The following is a 21,381-nucleotide window of genomic DNA, read 5'->3' as shown; positions in this document are numbered from 1 at the left end:
TGTTGCTAAAGCTAGTGGGTGCTTTCCAGTTCTGACTTTATTTAATTTCTTAGAAGCGTTAATCAGCATTGAATTTCCCCTTTTAGAAATATTCTCAACTTCAACAAATCTTACTCTTTTGGTTTCCCTGTCAATTTTTTTTTTAAGCTCCTTTATGGACTTCACTTGTTCTGCCTGAACTGTCCATATTGCTGTGTCTGATAATATCCCTCCTGGGCCTCAGCCTGTTTTATTCGGCTTGTACTTCGAGTCTGACACAGTACTCTCAATATCAAGTGCTCAATAACAACAGGTACTCGACAATATTTTCTCAAGGCTCCATCTACTATGTCTCTGCTGATGATACCCCAGTTTATATCTCCAAACCAAACAGTTTCTAAACTGAACTCTGGCATTCAAACAAACTCAATATCCAAAATCAAAACCATCTCTTCCCTCTACCAAAAGTATTTTTTATGCCTCTGTTTTTTATATCTTTGAATATTACCATCCACCATATCCTCCCAATTCTAAGTCCTAACCTAAATGCTCTTGAATTCATCTGCACATATTTCTCTCCACAGCCACTGCTCTCTCCCAGGCCACTGTCTTCACTACTTGGGTTACTCCAGTTGACAGACTGGTGTCTTGGCTTTCAGTGTTGCGTCTCCTTATCTATTCCATATACAAGCCAGGCTCACTTTTCTGGAACTTGAATCTGAGTGTGTCATTCTCCTTTAAAAAGCCTAAAAATACACTCAGGTGACCTCAGAATAAAGAACAACTCCTCTATGTGGCTCTTTGAATCTGACTTGATTCTGGCCTAACTCTTCAGCACTTTCACTTGCTGTTCTTCCTCTCAAACTGTGTGCTCCAACCTCACCAAAAATATGTTTTTGATATCATGTCAAGCTATTTTGCCTAACAAATTCCTACTTTCATTTTAGGTTTATTCACACAGGGGTCACTCTGTGATACCTGACTACTTCTCTCATCCTGGGATCTATCACATGGAATAGCGATGGTCTGTGTTGGTCCTTTTCCCGACTAGAAAAGGAGCCTATCTATTCCTTTATCTACTCCCAGTGTCTAGTACATGACACAGTTGTGGCGTCAAGAAATGTTAATGAATGAATGAATGGATGCGATGTTTGTTCCAAGAGAAAGAAAAGAGCAAAGAAAAAGTATTTGATCTGACAAATTTAAGAAAAGTTTTGAACATTTTCTTGAATTAAAATATATGAGTCTCCATTCTTCTATATCTGTTTGGGGTTATTTGCTGTAAGTTTGCTGAGCAGAAACTTCTAGTCAATAGCTATATAGTGCAGGATGATAAACGTGAGTTGTCACCTCCAAAGTGACTCCATTCTTATTTCTAGGGCCTGGGCACTCTCAACAAGAACCAGAGAACAATAGCTTGGCCAAGTATAGCATGGTACACATTCAAGTTTTTCTCTGTAGCATTATTAGGCTAAAATTCACAAGCTCATGTCTCTGTAGATACATGGCTCATTACACTTGATGTGCAAAACCAACCATGTCCTGAGTAGGCCATACATCAGAGCTGAGGGACAGTTGAATGGCCAGCATGTGAACTGGAATAATGAAGTGAGTGGTGTTAACATTCAGCATTTTGGATGAATGTTCATTACTGAAATGTTAGTCAAAATGTCCTTAAACATAAAGAGGGGCGTTCTTAAAAACATTTATCTCTATCCTTGAAACTCTTAAACTGCTTAAACCAGAGGGATCCTTGGTGCTCCTGAACTGTGATTTGGGGACCATTTGCATCAGAATCATCTGAGGAGGCAATGAAAATTCAGATTTCCCAATCCTGCTACAGAACTACCGAATCAATATTGCTACTTGTGGGACCCTGAAAATTTCCAAGAATGTCTGGTCCCTCCTAGGCATATTAAAGTCTAAGAATCCTTCATATAATGCAACTTCTTCCTTTCCCAAAGATGTGAGATTTTGAGAATTCAGTTCAAGCTATCCTGGTCCAGAGGGTTTTGTATTACTTTGATTTTCACCATCAGAATGGCCAGTTTGGGTGATTGACCAGGGGGCTCTTTGTCAAGGTGCAGATCACTGGGAATCAGGATCCCTGATGGGAAACGAGATTTCCCATTCAACAAATGTAGGAAAGCATTTGTCAAGCTGTCCGTAACTTACAGTGAACAATGGCATGTATCAGGCTCTTCACAAAGAGTCAGACACACCTGAGTGACTGAACAACCACAGGCTGTTCACTAGTAATAGTAATGCTCACTTGTCTTCGAGTGCTATGCTATTGATAAATTTTGAGCAGTGTGCCTTGTCCCTTACCTGCATCACCTGCTGGACTCCTCAAGACAACACAGTGGGGATTCCCCTGTGGTGGTTCAGCGGATAAGACTCTGTGCTTCCAGTGCAGGGGGAGCAGGTTCAATCCCTGGTTGGGAAACTAAGATTTTTCCATGCCATGCAGTGTGGCCAAAAGCAAAAAAAAAAAAAAAAAAAACCAGAAAACAAACAATACAATGAAGTGGGAGCATCGCTATGCCCATCACAAAGATGAGAAAACTGTGTCTTATGAAGTTTAAGTAACTCACCGGCAGTTAGAACCAGGACTCTAATCCTGAAGTTTGATTCCAGAGTTATACTGCAGAGTTTACATAGTGAAAGTGAAGTGACAGAATGTTCCAGACCTAATGTTAGTTCTACAAATTCTCTAATTGTACAAATCTCTACCTGTGCCAGTAAGAAATGCCAAGGACTAAAGAATTTACTAAATAAGAGTATAGGAATCACCAGTAGATTACAGTCTGGAGTTGCAACTTCCTGATCTGAACTTGCTTCTCCTCACCTGTCATTTGGCCTCATCCCTCATCTGATGCGGAGAAGGCAATGGCACCCCACTCCAGTACTCTTGCCTGGAGAATCCCATGGACGGAGGAGCCTGGTAGGCTGCAGTCCATGGGGTCACTAAGAGTCGGACATGACTGAGTGACTTCACTTTCACTTTTCACTTTCATGCATTGGAGAAGGAAATGGCAACCCACTCCAGTGTTCTTGCCTGGAGAATCCCAAGGACGGGGGAGTCTGGTGGGCTGCCATCTCTGGGGTTGCACAGATTTGGACACGACTGAAGCGACTTAGTAGCAGCAGCAGCAGCAGGTCATCTGATGAAAGCAGACATATCACATCATATTTAAGGACCTCGGTTTCCTCATAGAAAAATTGAAGGATTCCTATTGAAAGGGCCTGAGGCTTCCTTTCAGTTCTGACATCCCTGTTTTCTGAGAAAGATGTTTGATTTCGTCATCTATTGTTACTGTTTGTGACTTTATCTGGGAGATGAGAAACTCATCATGGGGATGCATGTAATTCTTTCTCTGGAATTACCAAAGGCTTTCATAAATGTGTTCCTGAATATGTGACGCTGATGTTTTACTTTAGCTCCTCAATAAACTGAAAAAATCAACTGAGAAGTTATCAAAAGAAGATGAAAATTACTACCAAAAAAACGTGGCAAGCTGTTCTACCAGACTGAAATGGGAGAACACACTGGAAAATTGCTTCCAGGTAAGTTATGCATTTGTGGTTTTTTGTTTTTCTTTTTCCAAGGAGGCTTTGTATGGGAGAGAAATCACTGCTCCTAGGCACCCTTCAAGGGCTACAAGAAAAACATTTAACCTCTCGGTCTCCATCCATCTCATCCTCCTCTCTACCTCACAGCAGTGGGAGATAATTGTGGTTCTTACTGTATGGCTGCCAGGATGCAGTGTACATGTCCTGGTGTAGTCACAGCTAGCTGGCCTTCAAGGTGTGTTAGATGTAGCTGTCACTAACTACCCTTACCAGAGGCTCTTACTGGGTCTCTCCTTCCTTTTTCTTAGTGTCTTTTTCTCCTTTTAGGGTCTTCCTCCACCTTCTCTTCCCACCACACCCCACTTTCAGCAGTCCCTACTTTTACGTTGGAACATCATGGACATTATCTTCTTCACATATAAAGTCTTCCCGATGGTGACAAGATGTACATTTACTTATATTTCAAAAAACCTCCGTTCAGCTCAGCTTTAAAAATATTTAAGACCCTAGGTTTTTGGGTTTTTTTTAAGAACCCAAATCACATGGAGAATCTACTAGAAGCCAGAATCTCCATAAAGAAAAGAAAGGTTTCCTTTCATCTTTTTTGTTTCCTGGTTTGTTGCCACCACCATGCTGGAGAACACTGGAACTTTACTCCCTCCTCCTTTGAGTTCACACAGTTCCTCTTATCCCACATGAGTTCTATTAGGTTCTAAACTTCTCCTCTGGCTTTGAGCTATCCTTTGCCCCCTGAATGCCAAACCAAGCCCCACTAGACCCACTTGAGATGTTCCTGTTGAGTCATCCCTGCCTCACCTTAACCAATAAGGATTCCCTTCCTTACTATTTCCTTGGCTTGTACATACTGAGTCTATACCAACAAGTCTTTGATTCACATATTACATTGTGTATTCTTATTCTCTGTTCTTTACAAATGACAGGAGTAACGTGATATTCATGAAGGCATATAACGAAAGTTGGCTGAACTCAATTAAAAGAGAATTTATTAGAAGTGTGGGAGATAGAAATGGGTCCACCAGGGTTGTTCCATTTCGTTATTTTCCTCCATTCGCCAGCTGTTCTTCCTCTGTCCGGTCTGACTCTCCAGACTGGATTCACAGATTCTTTCAGAGGACATTCACTGAGCTGTGCTCAAGGCAATTTACTAGATACTGTGAAAAATTTCAAGTGCAAATATTAAGAAATGAAACCAATTCCACAAATCATATGTCAAAATGAGTCATCACTTCATAATTATATGTTCAAGCCATACTTCCTACCTTCCAAGAAGAAACAATTCAGTTGGCAGAAATAACCTGTAATATATTTTGAAAAATAATAGCCACTCAAGGATCTCAGAGTGGTCCAGTGGTTAGGACTCTGTGTTCTCAATGATGTGGGCCTGGCTTCAGTCCCTGGTCAGGAACTAAAATCCTGCAAACTGTGCAAAATAAAATAATGTATGAGGCCAAAATAAAATAGTAATAGCCACTCTATCAAAAATGACTACAAATCAAATGCTTGATACTGGTAATATTTACTCAAGGAATTATTTTAGAAAACCATTTGCAATAAGTGCAAAGAATCTTAAAAATGTTCACATTCTCAACCAGTGTTCCTCATGTGAGCCACAGAACACAGAAAATAACGTGAGTGGCTGTTTTCTCAGTTCCCGAGGATGATGGTAACTAATACCACTTTAGATGCAATGGAGAGATGGTAACTCAATGCAGACAACAGATGCCTTAGGACATTAGGGCTTAATTCTCTCTTAGAACCTTGGTTGAAGAACCTAATTTCCTTTCCAGAAATCCATCTTAAGGAAATAAATGAAAAACAAAACACATATTTCCGTTCGAATACATTAGAAATAAAAGGGAAGAAACAATGCAAGTGGCCAATGTTAAGAAGATGGCTAAATAAATCAATACATTCTATACAAGGGATTATTAATTAAAACAGTGTTTTGGAAACTCATAGCATTGGAAACTGCTTATGAACAATGTTAAGTGAAAAAACCGTATACCAATTTGAATAATTTCGTTGATAACTAGAAATATAAAATCACACATACATATATACCTCAACAGACCAAAATACATCAAAATGTTAACAGGGGTCCTCTCTGGGTGGAAGAATTAGAAATGGTTTTAAAATGTATTTTCTGATAGCCCTTTATGGCCCCAGAACAACGTCTAGCGTGCTTGTTAAAATTTAGGTTCCTGGACTTCTCTGGTAGTCCAGTGGTTAAGATTCCATATTTCCATTGCAGGCGGCCTCAGGTTCGATCCCTGGTGGGGAAACTAAGATTCTACATGTTGTGCAGGGCAGTCAAAATAAATAAATAAAATTGAGGATAAACTGACTCTTACGCCCTGAGTTGGGAATGAGAAGTTTTAGGCTAAAAAAAAAAACCTAAAATGCAGATTTCTGAGTTCCTGCCTACATGGGATGAGTCACAACTTCTGAATGACTTTAGGAAGGGGTCTTGGTGATTGCTATGCATAGTAAAGTTTAAGAGTTTCTGCTCAAGAAAAAGCAAGATATTTCTTTGATCAGTTTCATGAAAACAATTTAGATGAAAATGAAGTCCCTCCAAGCTCCCTGGGCAGTTCTAACCGGAAGGCCAGAACAGCAGGAAATGAAAAGAATGAATGAAGAGTGTGAATTATCATGAAGCCTGGGCCCTGACAACCTCTCCATCTGCTCTTCCTTGATAACTCCTTGATCGCACTTTCCTTTCACGTGCTGTTGTGAAAACACATGAGGAAAATTTGAGGTTCTCCAGAGTCTCTTGCTTCTCTGCACCCTATTTTATACAAAAAGAACAAAATAATAGAAAGCAATAATTCATTAAACAAGATATGGATTTCCCCTTTGCACAGTGGAATTTATCTCAGCCTCTTTTCATGAGCAAACATAGATCATCTTAACGATTTCCCTGAAATGTAATTAAAATCTGTTAAATATTACCATTGCCAGCAAGGGACAGGATTATTCTAGTCTCAGACTGATGCTAGTGGCTCAGCATTTGTCACAGTAAAGAAATAACCACCCACCAGGGATTCAATGTATTTCCCAAACCTGGCTTTTGTTTTCCATCCTGTCCTTTGTTTGTAGTGCTAAACTATAAGAGCTGATTTCCGGATCTTTTTCTATAATGTAAAGACTCTTTCTTTCTGAAGCCGGTCTCACTTGCCGTCCAAGACATTGAGCAGAGTTTATTTTACATATTTGTTAGAGGAGGCATATAGTTTGTACCCTGTGAAGAAGCATTTACATTTACTAGGCTACTCTTCAGAGAATGCAATGGCACCCCACTCCAGTACTCTTGCCTGGAAAATCCCATGGACAGAGGAGCCTGGTAGGCTGCAGTCCATTGGGTCGCTGGGAGTCGGACACGACTGAGCGACTTCACTTTCACTTTTCACTTAGATGCATTGAAGGAAATGGCAACCCACTCCAGTGTTCTTGCTGGAGAATCCCAGGGACAGTGGAGCCTGGTGGGCTGCCGTCTCTGGGGTCGCACAGAGTTGGACAGGACTAAAGCGACTTAGCAGCAGCAGCAGCAGCAGCAGCAGGCTACTCTTCTGGGTCTTTAATCCTGTATCTGGGAGACAGAGGGCACATTCAAATGGCTGGTACTTGAGATTTTGGAGAAAGACTCAGGAGACCAACAGCAGAAACAAAAGGTATTTCATTCCCATTGACTTACAAAAATCGTGCGGATTCTGACTAGACAAGGAAGATGGCCTTGGGGAGCAGCGCTCCAGGCTTCCCAATTCAAAAGTCAAGACACTTGGCACAGGATCAAAGTTTGCATGTGGTTGACATAGCTGTTCACAGTTACTGCAGCCTTTTACCACTTGCATTTAATAGTAGCATTAAAATGACTGTATACTAGTAAAGTGTGGTGTGTCCAGACAGCAGAACATTATTCATCCTTAAAAGGAAGGAAATTCTGACCCAGGCTACAACAAGGATGAAAATCTTGAAGATTTTATGCTAAGTGAAATAAGCCAGACACAAAAGGACAAATATTGTATGATTCCTCTTAGATGAGACACTTAGGATAGTTTCAGATTCACAGAAGACCGCAAGTGGAATTGTGGCTGCTGGGATGATGAGGGGAAGGAGAATGGGGAGTTATTGTTTAATGGGCACAGAGTTGCAGTTTTGCAAGATGAAAAAAATTCTGGATATGGATAGTGGTAGTGGTTGCACAATGATTTGAATGGACTTAATGACACTGAACTGAACACTTGAAAGTGTTGAAAATGGTAAGCTTTATGCAACAATTACACAAATTTTTTTTAAATTTAATGACTATATATCATAGGTGAAATAACAACAGGATATGAATGCAGCCTACATACAGGGATATAAAGGAACACTGTATTGGACAGGCCAGTGGCTCCTGCAGGTGTGCTGAGAAGCAGGATGAGAGAAGCCAGTGGCCGCTGTGATGTCCCTGCATCCCCACTCCACCTAAGGCCTTGAATACAGCCCACCCCTCTTACTTCTTTGGTAATGTTAGCCACTGATTTGCCCACGACAGCGTTCTTCCTCATGAAGGACTCTTGCTGAGTGCTCTTTACTGTGGGAAGGGGTGAGGTAGAATGGCAGGTATGAGATGAACCGGCCAGCCTCTGGATAACAAGGGAAAGCCCAGGCCTTGTCCTTACAGAAACAGAATGAGGTGTTATGTCTTGGACACCTGCCACCTCTGTCAAACCCACAGTTTCTGGGCACATACCCAGCAGCCTCCTGCAGTCCCCAACATAGCCTAGGAATCCCCAGGGTATATTCCACTTGACCCAGCCTTCTCTGAACTTCTCTATTTCCTCAAAATAAGCAGTCTGCAGCTTGGCTCCCAGTGAGTGGCAAGAGCCTGATAAATAATTTTTTCTAAAATGTTAATGGCTGACAAGCCAAATATGACCTCCCTAATTTCATTTTTTCTTCCTAGTTAAAAAAACAAACCAACTAAAACTCAAAGAGTGGAATTTTTTCATCCCCCACAAAATGAAAAGGCTGTATCCCTACCTTCAAAGAGTAGTCTCTGAACCCCCAGGCCAGGAAAATGACTTGGTCAGACTTGAAGGTTCTGCTCTCATCACATAAGCTTCCTTAAGAAGAGAATTTGCATCTCATCATCATTGTCCCTGCAAAGACTAACAGAATGCCTTGTATGTGCTGCAAACAATTCTAGAAATATTTAGTGTCTGACTGCATTTCCTAAATACAGAAGGGCTTTTACTGGGCTTCATTCTTTTTCTGGAACGCACAAATGATTTCAAATGATTCCTTTCTCCCCCTTCTTTGTGAACATCAGGTAACCTATGGCATCCACCTGTGTGCCTTTTGGCCTAGAAAAGACGGTGAAAGTACGAGAGTGAAATCAATCCTGCATGCGTGCGTGCGCAGTCATGTCCAGCTCTTTGCAACCCTGTGGACTGTAGCCCACCAGGCTCCTCTGTCCATGGGATTCTCCAGGCAAGAATACTGGAGTGAGTTGCCATGGCCTCCTCCAGGGGATCTTCCCGACCCAGGAATCAAACCCACATCTCCTGCATCTCTTGCATTGCCATGGATTCTTTACCCCTGAGCCACCAGGGAAGCTGAAATTAATCCTAGTGGAGGATAGACAGACACCAAATCCATTCCCATCCTGGGAACCTACCCCCTCTGCAGTTTGGATCAAGAGGCACAAACAGGACGGCTCATTCAGACTTTCTTCAGTGTGTTAGTGCTTGGTGGGCGCCTTTAGTTTTGTAAAAATAACAGTGGGCTGATGTAATTTCATTTTGTATCCTTTCAGAGCATCCTGGAGCTGGAGAAGGAAAGAATTCAACTCTTATGTAATAACTTAAACCAGTACTCCCAACATATTTCTGTTTTTGGCCAAACCTTGACCACAGTGAGTAGTAGAGAATTTGCCGTCTCTGGTGTGCGTGGTAAGAACTGGCAGGAAACATGTCTTCTGCAACCTTGTTCTGCTTTCCTTGGCCTTGCAGTGCCACACACAGATTCACTGTGCCATCAGCAAGATAGACATCGAAAAAGATATCCAGGCTCTTATGGAAGAAACCACAGTCTCATCTACAGAAAATAAATCCGAGTTCCTATTAACTGACTACTTTGTAAGTATGGATGGAAGGAGGCTTCATTTGTGGGGAACCTTAGTCTCATACTGAGGGATTCATTTTTTAAAAAATTGAGAGCAATTGTAAAAGAAACATTGTTTTGTAAATTAAAATATTGACTTTTTATAGTCTGCATAAGTTTAAAAACTGTGGTTTACAGATGGGGTGATGAAAATATGTCTTCAGTATTCTCTGCCAGGGAAGAAAGTCAAAGAGGATCTTAGACTGAATCTTTTCATTTTTGAAGCAAATATTTAATTTTTTTAATTAAAAAAATTAATTTTCATTGGAGCATAATTGATCAGCAATGTTGTGTTGGTTTCAAGTGTACAGCAAAGTGACTTAGTCATACAAATACATGTATCTATTCTTTTTCAAATTCTTTTCCCATTTAGGTTATTACAGAGTATTGATCAGAGCTCCCTGTGAAAGACAAAGTAAATTAGCAATAGCAATGTCTGTTCAAAGCAGAAACAAAGATAGAGATGAAAGTGGGAAGGAAGATTTGATTATATGGGGAAAGTACTTTTTTCCTTCCAAACAGTGTAAGTGATCCCTGAGATGAGACAATGTACAATAAAATACATCTATTACTTTCTTGTGAAAATACCTCTGTAAGCTAACCTGTCAATAAAATAAGGGTCATTCTCCTTGAAAATTTGATTAAGGTCCTATTGAAACATAATGAAGCAGCCACAATGGTTTATCTTTAATTGACGTGCCCATGGGAAATTTTGGTTTCTATGTCATTTGAGTGCACCAGAACTAATGACTATGTATGTTGTCTAAGAGAATGGACTGATACTCCAACTGGGAGAATAAGATTGTCCTAACACCCTTAATATTCTTGATGCTTTTCAATTGTGCTAGAGAAGGCTCTTGAGTCCCTTGGACTACAAAGAGATCAAACCAGTCAATCCTAAAGGAAATCAACCCTGAATATTCATTGGAAAGACTGAGCTGAAGCTGAAGCTCCAATACTTTGACCATCTGATGTGAAGAGCCAACTCATTGGAAAAGACCCTGAATCTTTCCCTGCTGGGAAAGACTGAGGGCAGGAGGAGAGGAGGGGGAGAATGAGATGGTTGGATAGCATCACCGATTCAAAGGACATGAACTTGGGCAAACACCGGGAGATAATGAGGGACAGGGAGGCCTGGTGTCCTGCAGTTCTTGAGACAGAAAAAAGTCAGACACGACTTAGTGACTGAACAACAGCAACAATATTCTTAAAGCAAAACACCTCCAAAATCTAACTTTGTAGTCATTAGCAGTAAGTATAGACTGGGTTTTATCGAGTGCTGCAAAATTCACATGGACTAGGGTAAGACAGTGAAGAGGAACTAAAAAGCCTCTTGATGAAAGTGAAAGAGGAGAGTGAAAAAGTTGGATTAAAGCTCAACATTCAGAAAATTAAGATCATGGCATCTGGTCCCATCACTTCATGGCAAATAGATGGAAAAAGAGTAGAAACAGTGTCAGACTTTATTTCTTTGGGCACCAAAATCACTGCTGATGGTGACTGCAGCCATGAAATTAAAAGACGCTTACTCCTTGGAAGGAAAGTTATGACCAACCTAGATAGCATATTCAAAAGCAGAGACATTACTTTGCCAACAAAGGTCTGTCTAGTCAAGGCTATGGTTTTTCCAGTGGTCATGTATGGATGTGAAAGTTGGACTGTGAAGAAAGCTGAGTGCTGAAGAATTGATGCTTTTGAACTGTGGTGTGGGAGAAGATCCTTGAGAGTCCCTTGGACTGCAAGGAGATCCAACCAGTTCATTCTAAAGGAGATCAGTCCTGGGTCTTCTTTGGAAGGACTGATGTTGAAGCTGAAACTCCAATACTTTGGCCACCTCATGCGAAGAGTTGACTCATTGGAAAAGACTCTGATGCTGGGAGGGATTGGGGGCAGGAGGAGAAGGGGACGACAGAGGATAAGATGGCTGGATGGCATCACCAACTCGATGGACATGAGTTTGGGTGAACTCTGGGAGTTGGTGATGGACAGGGAGGCCTGGCGTGCTGCGATTCATGGGGTTGCAAAGAGTCGGATAGGACTGAGCGACTGAACTGAACTGAGGGTAACACAGGAAAACAATCTGAGTGTAAATATTGAACAGCTGGTGATTAGTGTGAAAAATATTTGTAAGTTTACTGTAAAGGCCATGTTCAAAAGATTGTATCAATGGTTTAATTGCCACCTCTGGTATTGATTTTCTTTCTGACAAATTTTTGGAAAAGAAGAACAAATTTAACAAAGTTAATGATGGCAGTCTACTCTATCTCAAGTTGACCCAGTAGTAATCTATCCCTGGAAATATATTCACAAACAGTAGACATCCCCAAAGAAACCAAATGAAGTCTTGGACTAACATGGAATTCAGATTATAATGTGCATTCCTCCAGCAAGAAAGGGCTGATATTGGACTGAGGCATCCTTGCACTTGGTAAATTCAGAGCCCACCTGCGGAGGTAACATCGGCTTGGGCCTCAGCCTCGGGCAGCTGTGTGATGGAGTGGACTGGTGGAGAATGGGGAGCCACAGGAGTTGGCTTTCAGGAGTAATTACTTACTAGCTATTTAGTCTTGGGCCTTCATTTATTTCTGAGTATCACAGGTAAAATGGGGAAAATAAAGCCAATTTAATAAAGTTGTTATAAGAATCACATGAATGAAAGGTACAAAAAAAAATTATATAGTACACAGCATATTGATGTTTCTTCCAGCAATCTTGATTCCAGTTTGTGCTTCCTTCAGCCCAGCGTTTCTCGTGATGTACTCTACATATAAGTTAAATAAGCAGGGTGACCATATACAGCCTTCACGTACTCCTTTTGCTATTTGGAAACAGTCTGTTGTTCCATGTCCAGTTCTAACTGTTGCTTCCTGACCTGCATACAGGTTTCTCAAAATGCAGATCAGGTGGTCTGGTATTCCCATCTCTTGAAGAATTTTCCACAGTTTATTGTGATCCACACAGTCAAAGACTATGACATAGTTAATAAAGCAGAAATAGATGTTTTTCTGGAACTCTCTTGCTTTTTCGATGACCCAGCGGATGTTGGCAATGTGATCTCTGGTTCCTCTGCCTTTTCTAAAACCAGCTTGAACATCTGCAAGTTCACAGTTAAGGTATTGCTGAAGCCTGTCTTGGAGAATTTTGACCATTACTTTACTAGCGTGTGAGATGAGTGCAATTGTGCGGTAGTATGAGCATTCTTTGGCATTGCCTTTCTTTGGGATTGGAATGAAAACTGACCTTTTCCAGTCCTGTGGCCACTGCTGAGTTTTCCAAATTTGCTGGCATATTGAGTGCAGCACTTTCACAGCATCGTATTATAGGATTTGAAATAGCTCAACTGGAATTCCATCACCTCCACTAGCTTTGTTCATAATGATGTTTCCTAAGGCCCACATGACTTCACATTCCAGGATGTCCAGGATATCAATAACCTCAGATATGCAGATGACACCACCCTTATGGCAGAAAGTGAAGAAGAACTAAAGAGCCTCTTGATGAAAGTGAAAGAGGAGAGTGAAAAAGTTGGCTTAGAGCTCAACATTCAAAAAACTAAGATCATGGCATCTGGTCCCATCACTTCATGGCAAATAGATGGGGAAACAGTGGAAACAGTGGTTGACTATTTTTCTGGGCTCCAAAATCACTGCAGATGGTGATTGTAGCCATGAAATTAAAAGATGCTTACTCCTTGGAAGGAAAGTTATGACCAACCTAGATAGCATATTAAAAAGCAGAGACATTACTTTGTCAACAAAGGTCCATCTATTCAAGGCTATGGTTTTTCCAGTGGTATGTATGGATGTGAGAGTTGGACTATAAAGAAAGCTGAGAGCAGAAGAATTGATGTTTTTGAACTGTGGTGTTGGAGAAGATTCTTGAGAGTCCCTTGGACTGCAAGGACATCCAACCAGTCCATCCTAAAGGAAATCCTGGGTGTTCATTGGAAGGACTGATGTTGAAGCTGAAATTCCAATACTTAGGCCACCTGATGAGAAGAGCTGACTCATTTGAAAAGACCCTGATGTTGGGCAAGATTGAGGGCAGGAGGAGACGGGGACAACAGAGGATGAGATGGTTGGATGGCATCACCGACACAGTGGACATGGGTTTGGGTGGACTCCGGGAGTTGGTGATGGACAGGGAGGCCTGGCGTGCTGCGGTTCATGGGGTTGAAAATAGTTGGACATGACTGAGCGACTGAACTGAACTGAACACAGCATATAGATTAAATACTTTAATCTCATTATATTTTTATAAAGGCTATTACAGTATTCTCTTTGCTCTAAATTGTCATGCTCCCCTTTCTTCAGGACAATCTTTCTAAAGCTAATCTCTCCACCAATATTCAGGGTCCCAGTCTTTCTCCTTCCTTTTCAGATAAGTCCTGACTCCTCCACTTCCATCTTCAGTCATCAGTTTTCCCTCTTTCTCCAAGATTTCTGTCTCTACTGCATTCATGATCAGCCACCACCCCACCAGACCTAACACCTTTTTGTTTTTGCACACAAAGGTTTTAATCATTTTAAGTTGCATATCACTATAGGACATTTGCTCTTTGACTTGTTACTAGGACACACTGTGTCCTAACATCTTTATTCTTTCAGTTCTGGAAATAATGCTTATGAAAGCTCCTACATAGTTAATAGTTCTCAATCTACATGATAAAATTTCCACTTCAGCCCTCAAATCTGACCTAAACTACTTAGATAACTTTTTTCTTCCACTATATTTGCTCAAGCAACTGGTATGTTTATTTTTTATTTCACACAAATCCTCCCTCTATCCTTTGCTTGTGCCATTCCTCCTGCAAGGAGTAACTTCGGCCCTCCTTCCCCTCAACTGAAAGGTCCTGGTTAAATCAGCTAGTCTTTGCTTATGCCATTCCTCCTGCAAGGAGTAACTTCTGCCCTCCTTCCCCTCAACCGAAAGGTCCTGGTTAAATCAGCTAGTCTTCTTAAAGCTCTCATGCCTCTGACCTTGGTGAGCCATGCACTTCTATGAAATAGCTATAGTAACATTCACTTTCCAAGGGTAATTTTTTCTGTTAAAGTAAGTTCTTGGCTATATACTTATCAGTTGTGAGCAAGATGTCTTCTTATTAAGCAGGTCTAGAAAAGTAAACCTATCTGTGGAAAACCAAAGATTATCCTGGCTGTCTGGGGAGGCCTTACAAATAGCTGTGAAAAGAAGAGAAGCGAAAAGCAAAGGAGAAAAGGAAAGATATAAACATCTGAATGCAGAGTTCCAAAGAATAGCAAGAAGAGATAAGAAAGCCTTCTTCAGCGATCAATGCAAAGAAATAGAGGAAAACAACAGAATGGGAAAGACTAGGGGTCTCTTCAAGAAAATCAGAGATCCCAAAGGAATATTTCATGCAAAGATGAGCTTGATAAAAGACAGAAATGGTATGGACCTAACAGAAGCAGAAGATATTAAGAAGAGATGGCAAGAATACACAGAAGAACTGTACAAAAAAGATCTTCACGACCCAGATAATCACGATGGTGTGATCACTCACCTAGAGCCAGACATCCTGGAATGTGAAGTCAACTGGGCCTTAGGAAGCATCACTACAAACAAAGCTAGTGCAGGTGATGGAATTCCAGTTGAGTTATTTCAAATCCTGAAAGATGATGCTGTGAAAGTGCTGCTCTCAATATGCCAGCAAATTTGGAAAACTCAGCAGTGGCCACAGGACTGGAAAAGGTCAGTTTTCATTCCAATCCCAAAGAAAGGCAATGCCAAAGAATGCTCATACTACCGCACAATTGCACTCATCTCACACGCTAGTAAAGTAATGGTCAAAATTCTCCAAGCCAGGCTTCAGCAATATGTGAACCGTGAACTTCCTGATGTTCAAGCTGGTTTTAGAAAAGGCAGAGGAACCAGAGACCAAATTGCCAACATCCGCTGGATCATCGAAAAAGCAAGAGAGTTCCAGAAAAACATCTATTTCTGCTTTATTGACTATGCCAAAGTCTATGACTGTGTGGATCACAATAAACTGTGGAAAATTCTTCAAGAGATGGGAATACCAGACCACCTGATCTGCCTCTTGAGAAATTTGTATGCAGATCAGGAAGCAACAGTTAGAACTGGACATGGAACAACAGACTGGTTCCAAATAGGAAGAGGAGTTCGTCAAGGCTGTATATTGTCACCCTGTTTATTTAACTTATATGCAGAGTACATCATGAGAAACGCTGGACTGGAAGAAGCACAAGCTGGAATCAAGATTGCTGGGAGAAATATCAATAACCTCAGATATGCAGATGACACCACCCTTATGGCAGGAAGTGAAGAGGAACTAAAAAGCCTCTTGATGAAAGTGAAAGAGGAGAGTGAAAAAGTTGGCTTAAAGCTCAACATTCAGAAAACGAAGATCATGGCATCTGGTCCCACCACTTCATGGGAAATAGATGGGGAAACAGTGGAAACAGTGTCAGACTTTATTTTTGTGGGCTCCAAAATCACTGCAGATGGTGACTGCAGCCATGAAATTAAAAGACGCTTACTCCTTGGAAGAGAAGTTATGACCAACCTAGATAGCATATTCAAAAGCAGAGACGTTACTTTGCCAACAAAGGTTCGTCTAGTCAAGGCTATGGTTTTTCCTGTGGTCATGTATGGATGTGAGAGTTGGACTGTGAAGAAGGCTGAGTGCCAAAGAATTGATGCTTTTGAACTGTGGTGTTGGAGAAGACTCTTGAGAGTCCCTTGGACTGCAAGGAAATCCAACCAGTCCATTCTGAAGGAGATCAGCCCTGGGATTTCTTTGGAAGGAATGATGCTAAAGCTGAAACTCCAATACTTTGGCCACCTCATGCGAAGAGTTGACTCATTGGAAAAGACTCTGATGCTGGGAGGGATTGGGGGCATGAGGAGAAGGGGACGACAGAGGATGAGATGGCTGGATGGCATCACTGACTTGATGGACGTGAGTCTGAGTGAACTCCGGGAGTTGGTGAGGGACAGGGAGGCCTGGCGTGCTGCGATTCATGGGGTCGCAAAGAGTCGGACACGACTGAGTGACTGATCTGATCTGATTTTTTTTTTTCCTTCCATTAAGTTAACTTTGAATGTAGCAGTGAAAGTCTCAGTACAACTAGGAGTAGCAACTCTTCCTTTTTCCCACTGAAATTGTTAAACTTCCTTCTTTTTCCCTAAAGGAAGAAGATCCTAAAAATGCAATGAGTAAAGAGCGACAGACATCTTCAATAAAATCAAAACTGTTGAGACTGCAGAAAGATATTGAAAAAGCCTCGCGAGACCAAGAAGGTATGTAACTATCTCTTTGATTGGCCTGGTGAGGGAAAGTATTCTATCCTGAGGTTTCATTCAGAGTTGGGGTGCTTCTGCTTTTGCTGACTGGTGCAGGGATCATCTCATTTAAAGGACCAAATGTCAGACCTAATCTGTGTGAATAAAGACAAATTTTCTCTCAAAGGAGAGAGCAAAAAAAATTAAACATGACATTTTGGTCCATCTGTGAAATTTTTATAAGTACTATACCACCGTTTCCAGAAATGTAACGTTGTCCTTTGTTCCTGAAATTGGCTGATATGAAGGACAATTAGTTTGGATTAAAACATAGTAAACCTCCTAGGTGGTTTACTTACCAGGTGGCGCTAGTCGTAAAGAACCTGCCTGCCAATGTAGGAGACCCAGGTTCGATCCCAGGGTTGGGAAGATCCCCTGGAGAAGGAAATGGCAACCCAGGCCAGTATTCTTGCCTGGGAAAGCCCAAGGACAGAGGAGCCTGGTGGGCTACAGTCCCTGGGGTCGCAGAGTCAGACAGGACTTCGCAACTAGACAACAAAACCCTCCTATGTACAAGGCTTCCATTTATTTATTTTTCCCATATTAGTTTATTATTATTCCATTGGAGGGGTGTTAATACGTGATTTTTTTTTAAATTAATTTTGTACTGAAGTATTATCGCTACACAGCACTGTCTTAGTTCTAGGTGCACAACTTAATGATTCACACTTCTATACTTTACAGAATGATCACCACTTGTTTGTTTTTAAACCAACTCCTGAATGATGTGAAAATCGTTCAAATTAAATCCTATGCTTAGAGGTTAGGTATGTCAGAACATGAAGAAGCTCTAAAGTGCTACAGATAATGAAAACAATTTCATACTTGGGATTCTGGTATGTGGAGCTTATTTTCTGTGGACCAGAGAACACTATTGCAATGTAATACTTGATAGGAAATCCAAGAGAGCAAAATGTTTAGAAATGTAAATACCAGCAGAGGAGAGCTTAAGATCATGGTAAAATGTTAGGGAACTGCCACAGAATGGATCTACAAGAAGGACTCAAAAGCTCATCTTGAGTTTTTCGTCTTGAACAACAATCAAGACTCTTTAAGCACCAGCATTTCTCTAATATCATTAAATGAAGGTGCAGGTCACCCATTCAGTAAAATTTAGCAACAACTACATACACACACAGCTCCAGCCATTTGGGAAATGCTCCAGGAATCAGTTCTGGGCTCTGGCTCCCTCTGAGTGTAACCACCTTTAACCCCTGCCCCTCCAGGACTGAGCAATGGTGACTGGCAGTGTGATTTCACTTGCAGGCTTGGAACGAATGCTGAGAGCCTACTCCAGCCACTCCTCCTTCTCAGACTCAGAGAGCGAAAAAAGCACAGCAGCCTTAATGGACGAGGTAAATATTTGCAGAGCGCAGTTTGGTAGATTTAATGATGAAGGAGCTATTTGGGGAACGCCTGTGTTCTGGCCCAATTGACCTCTGTTTGCCTTTCCTTTCTCATGACACAGAAGTCTAGTCAGAGCTTGTATGGTCAGCTCCTTGACAAGTGGTTTGAGGAATCTGGAAAAATCCAGCTACTTAGAGATGTTTGCTTTAGTGTCCTCCCAGGGGGGGAAAAATGTGCCTAAAATAAAAACCTTCCTCTCCCCCCAGCATAGAATCACTCAGTCAAGGTCTAAAAATCATGTGTACGCTACCTCAGTTAACAGATGTGACTGAAAACAAATGCAGGGTCTGCTTTCAGAGAGGCCTGCACCCGGATCTAGCTCGGCCAGTTACAGGCCGAAACCTGGGACAGGTTCCGTTTTCTCATCTTGGAAGTGGGGATGTTGGTACTTAGCTCAAAGGGGTTTTGTGAGGTTGAAGCAGTATTTAGAAAATGCTAGCATAGTGCACAGCTGCTGCTGCTGCTAAGTCGCGTCAGTCGTGTCTGACTCTGTGCGACCCCACAGACGGCAGCCCAATAGGCTCCTCTGTCCCTGGGATGCTCCAGGCAAGAACACTGGAGTGGGTTGCCATTGCCTTCTCCATAGTGCACAGAGGAGGGCTGAAATCCTGGTAATTATTATAGAGATGCTGTTTTCCATTTATCCCTGAGCCAACATCAGGGTCTTCTGAGAATAATAGGGGAAAGGAGAGATGTGGATGTACAGAAGGAAGATGGCTGTTAAGGGTGTGAGAGCTTCCAGGGAAACAAGGAAAAAAACTTCAGAGGCCAAGGTCATTTTGAGGGGAGAGGAGGTGCCGTCAGTGGAGGTAGGGGGAGGTAATTTTTGCCGAAAGGCTGTACTGCAGCAGCACCCAGACATCTGCTGCAATTGATGGGCAGTGCGACCTCTTCAGAGGAACCCACATTATAAAAAAGTTAGCAAAGGCCCATGAATTTTATACAGGAATAAAAACAAACAAATACTGTGACCTATGTGTGGCAAGGTACACAATTTCTGTTATGATTGGAGAGAAAGCTGATTGGGGTTAATTTGAGAAGAATTCAGGAAGAGATTAAACTTTTAGCAATGTTTTGAAGGATCCAGGAAGCTGGGCCAGTTTTCCTTTCCTTGCACGTAGCCTATCTAACTCTTATAAAAAGTATGTACCTAATAAATTCTGTCCGAAAAACAATTTCAATAGTCCTTTGGTAAAAATAGACAGATGCAGCCAGGTATTGTTTATCTGTTTTTTAGCAGCAGCTTCCTTTAGTGGAAGTGCTCTTTCAGGAATAAACCTGACACTTCGTGAAGGCAGGCCTGAATTCTGTTCACTTGGGAACAGAGGTCTAATATCCTTGCAGTGACATGTGGCTACAATTTTTATAAAATTATAAAACAGACTGAAAGACATTTTCTGTGACAACATAAAATGTTTGGTTAACTAATTCAGTGTAAATGATATTTACCAAAAGGAAATCATATGAAGCATTTTATGATGGCATTAATTTATAAGTTTTATTTCTTTGGGTTCTTGCATAGCATTTTGTCATTGATATAGAATTTGTATTAGGATCTTCCGGGCACCCAACTGGCCTGATTCACACAGTGGAGGATGCAAGATGGGAGATGATCTAACCCCTGAATTTATGGTGTTTAGGATCTAGCAATGACGCAAAAAGGGTCTTCAAATAGTGGATGCCAAATATCTGTGTCAGAGATTATACACCCCCACATCTGGTGGAGGGAAACTAGTAACAGTAATGGTGATAGATTGATTTTGTCTTAGGCAGGGGAGGTTTCTTGCAGGGGAATCTCTATTTCCTATTTCATTGGCTCTTGGTCCAGTGCCATATTTGAAACAAGAATGTTGGCAAGCCATACTCTGAGAAATTGTTGCAGAAACTGGAAGTGTTTGGGGGCAGATATTGTCTTCGGTTACCAGAAGGAACACACCACAGAACAGAGAGACTTGCTGTTGATGTTCTCAAGTGCAGACTGGATCTAAGGCTAGAAGCTATGGAGGAGCTTTTGATTGCATCTTAGGTGAGCCTGCCTACTGTGCAGTGAATTGTTCCAAGGACTAGAGCCCTTCCCCATCGATTGGAGGTGTTTGGTCCATGGCTGTGATTCCCTGACAGCGATGTTAGGCTTATGTATCCCAGGTTGCAGACTTCCCTGGCAGTCCAGTGGTTAAGACACCTCGCTTCCTCTGCAGGTGGCACAGGTTTGATCCTTGGTCGGGGAATTAAGATCCTGCATTCTGAGTGGCACAGCCAAAAAGTAGAAAGAAAAAAAAAGGAATCCCCAGGCTGGAGATGTGGAGGAGGGAGAGGCAATGGTGAGGAGAATGTTGAATAGCAGACTCTTTCCAGGGTTTAGATTCTGTGCTTTGATTTACCTTGACTGAACACAACTTGACAGAGAAGTCAATATAAAGTTTCTAGCTCAAGGTCAAATTGAAAACAGGAGACTAATAGCTTTAGTTTCACTCTTTATTTTTATATTCAAATAGCCCAGAATATTGTTTCTAGTTTTCAGAAGTGTTGCTGCAAACTTTCCAGGTAATATAAGACCTCACCTCTTCAAGAAATAATAACACCACCAACAAAAACCCTGCCACACATCATTTTAGTTTGATTCTGTTGACAAGAGTCAATTCTCTTCTTTATGTTAAGTGCCCATGGCTCCATTGCCTTTCTTCAAAGCCCCCTGAAAGCCTGCCTTCTGCAATCAGCACTTACTAGTCTCTTTTCCCCATTCCGCAGCAGAAAGTTAACTAAAGCTCATTGTCACAAAATGCTGAGTAATATATCTATCAAGCTTTCTGGTTTACCTTATTTACAAGGGTCCGGAATAAGACGCACTCAACAACTAAGGCTTTCTTTAGACTTATTAAAGGGTCCATTGTTTTTCTCTCTCCAGCATTTTATGCAAATGAATTGCACAAG

General features: G+C 41.5%; 1 protein-coding gene across 4 annotated transcripts in view; it reads left to right on the top strand.

Annotated features, from left to right (window-relative positions):
* Positions 1-21,381, top strand: part of NOSTRIN (nitric oxide synthase trafficking) — a 63,089-nt gene that overhangs the window by 35,727 nt on the left and 5,981 nt on the right. For all 4 annotated transcript variants that reach the window (XM_019971521.2, XM_070803784.1, XM_019971530.2 and 1 more), the window contains 5 exons: positions 3,421-3,546; positions 9,374-9,472; positions 9,570-9,695; positions 16,893-17,001; positions 18,310-18,398. In XM_019971521.2, coding sequence (XP_019827080.1) covers positions 3,421-3,546; positions 9,374-9,472; positions 9,570-9,695; positions 16,893-17,001; positions 18,310-18,398 — 549 coding nt within the window. The remainder of the gene's footprint in view (positions 1-3,420; positions 3,547-9,373; positions 9,473-9,569; positions 9,696-16,892; positions 17,002-18,309; positions 18,399-21,381) is intronic.

This window comes from Bos indicus, chromosome 2 (genome assembly GCF_029378745.1).
Source record: "Bos indicus isolate NIAB-ARS_2022 breed Sahiwal x Tharparkar chromosome 2, NIAB-ARS_B.indTharparkar_mat_pri_1.0, whole genome shotgun sequence".
In the NCBI taxonomy this organism is placed as follows: domain Eukaryota; kingdom Metazoa; phylum Chordata; class Mammalia; order Artiodactyla; family Bovidae; genus Bos; species Bos indicus.
The sequence above is the reverse complement of the archived record's forward strand: the minus strand, read 5'-3'. Positions and strand labels throughout refer to the sequence as shown.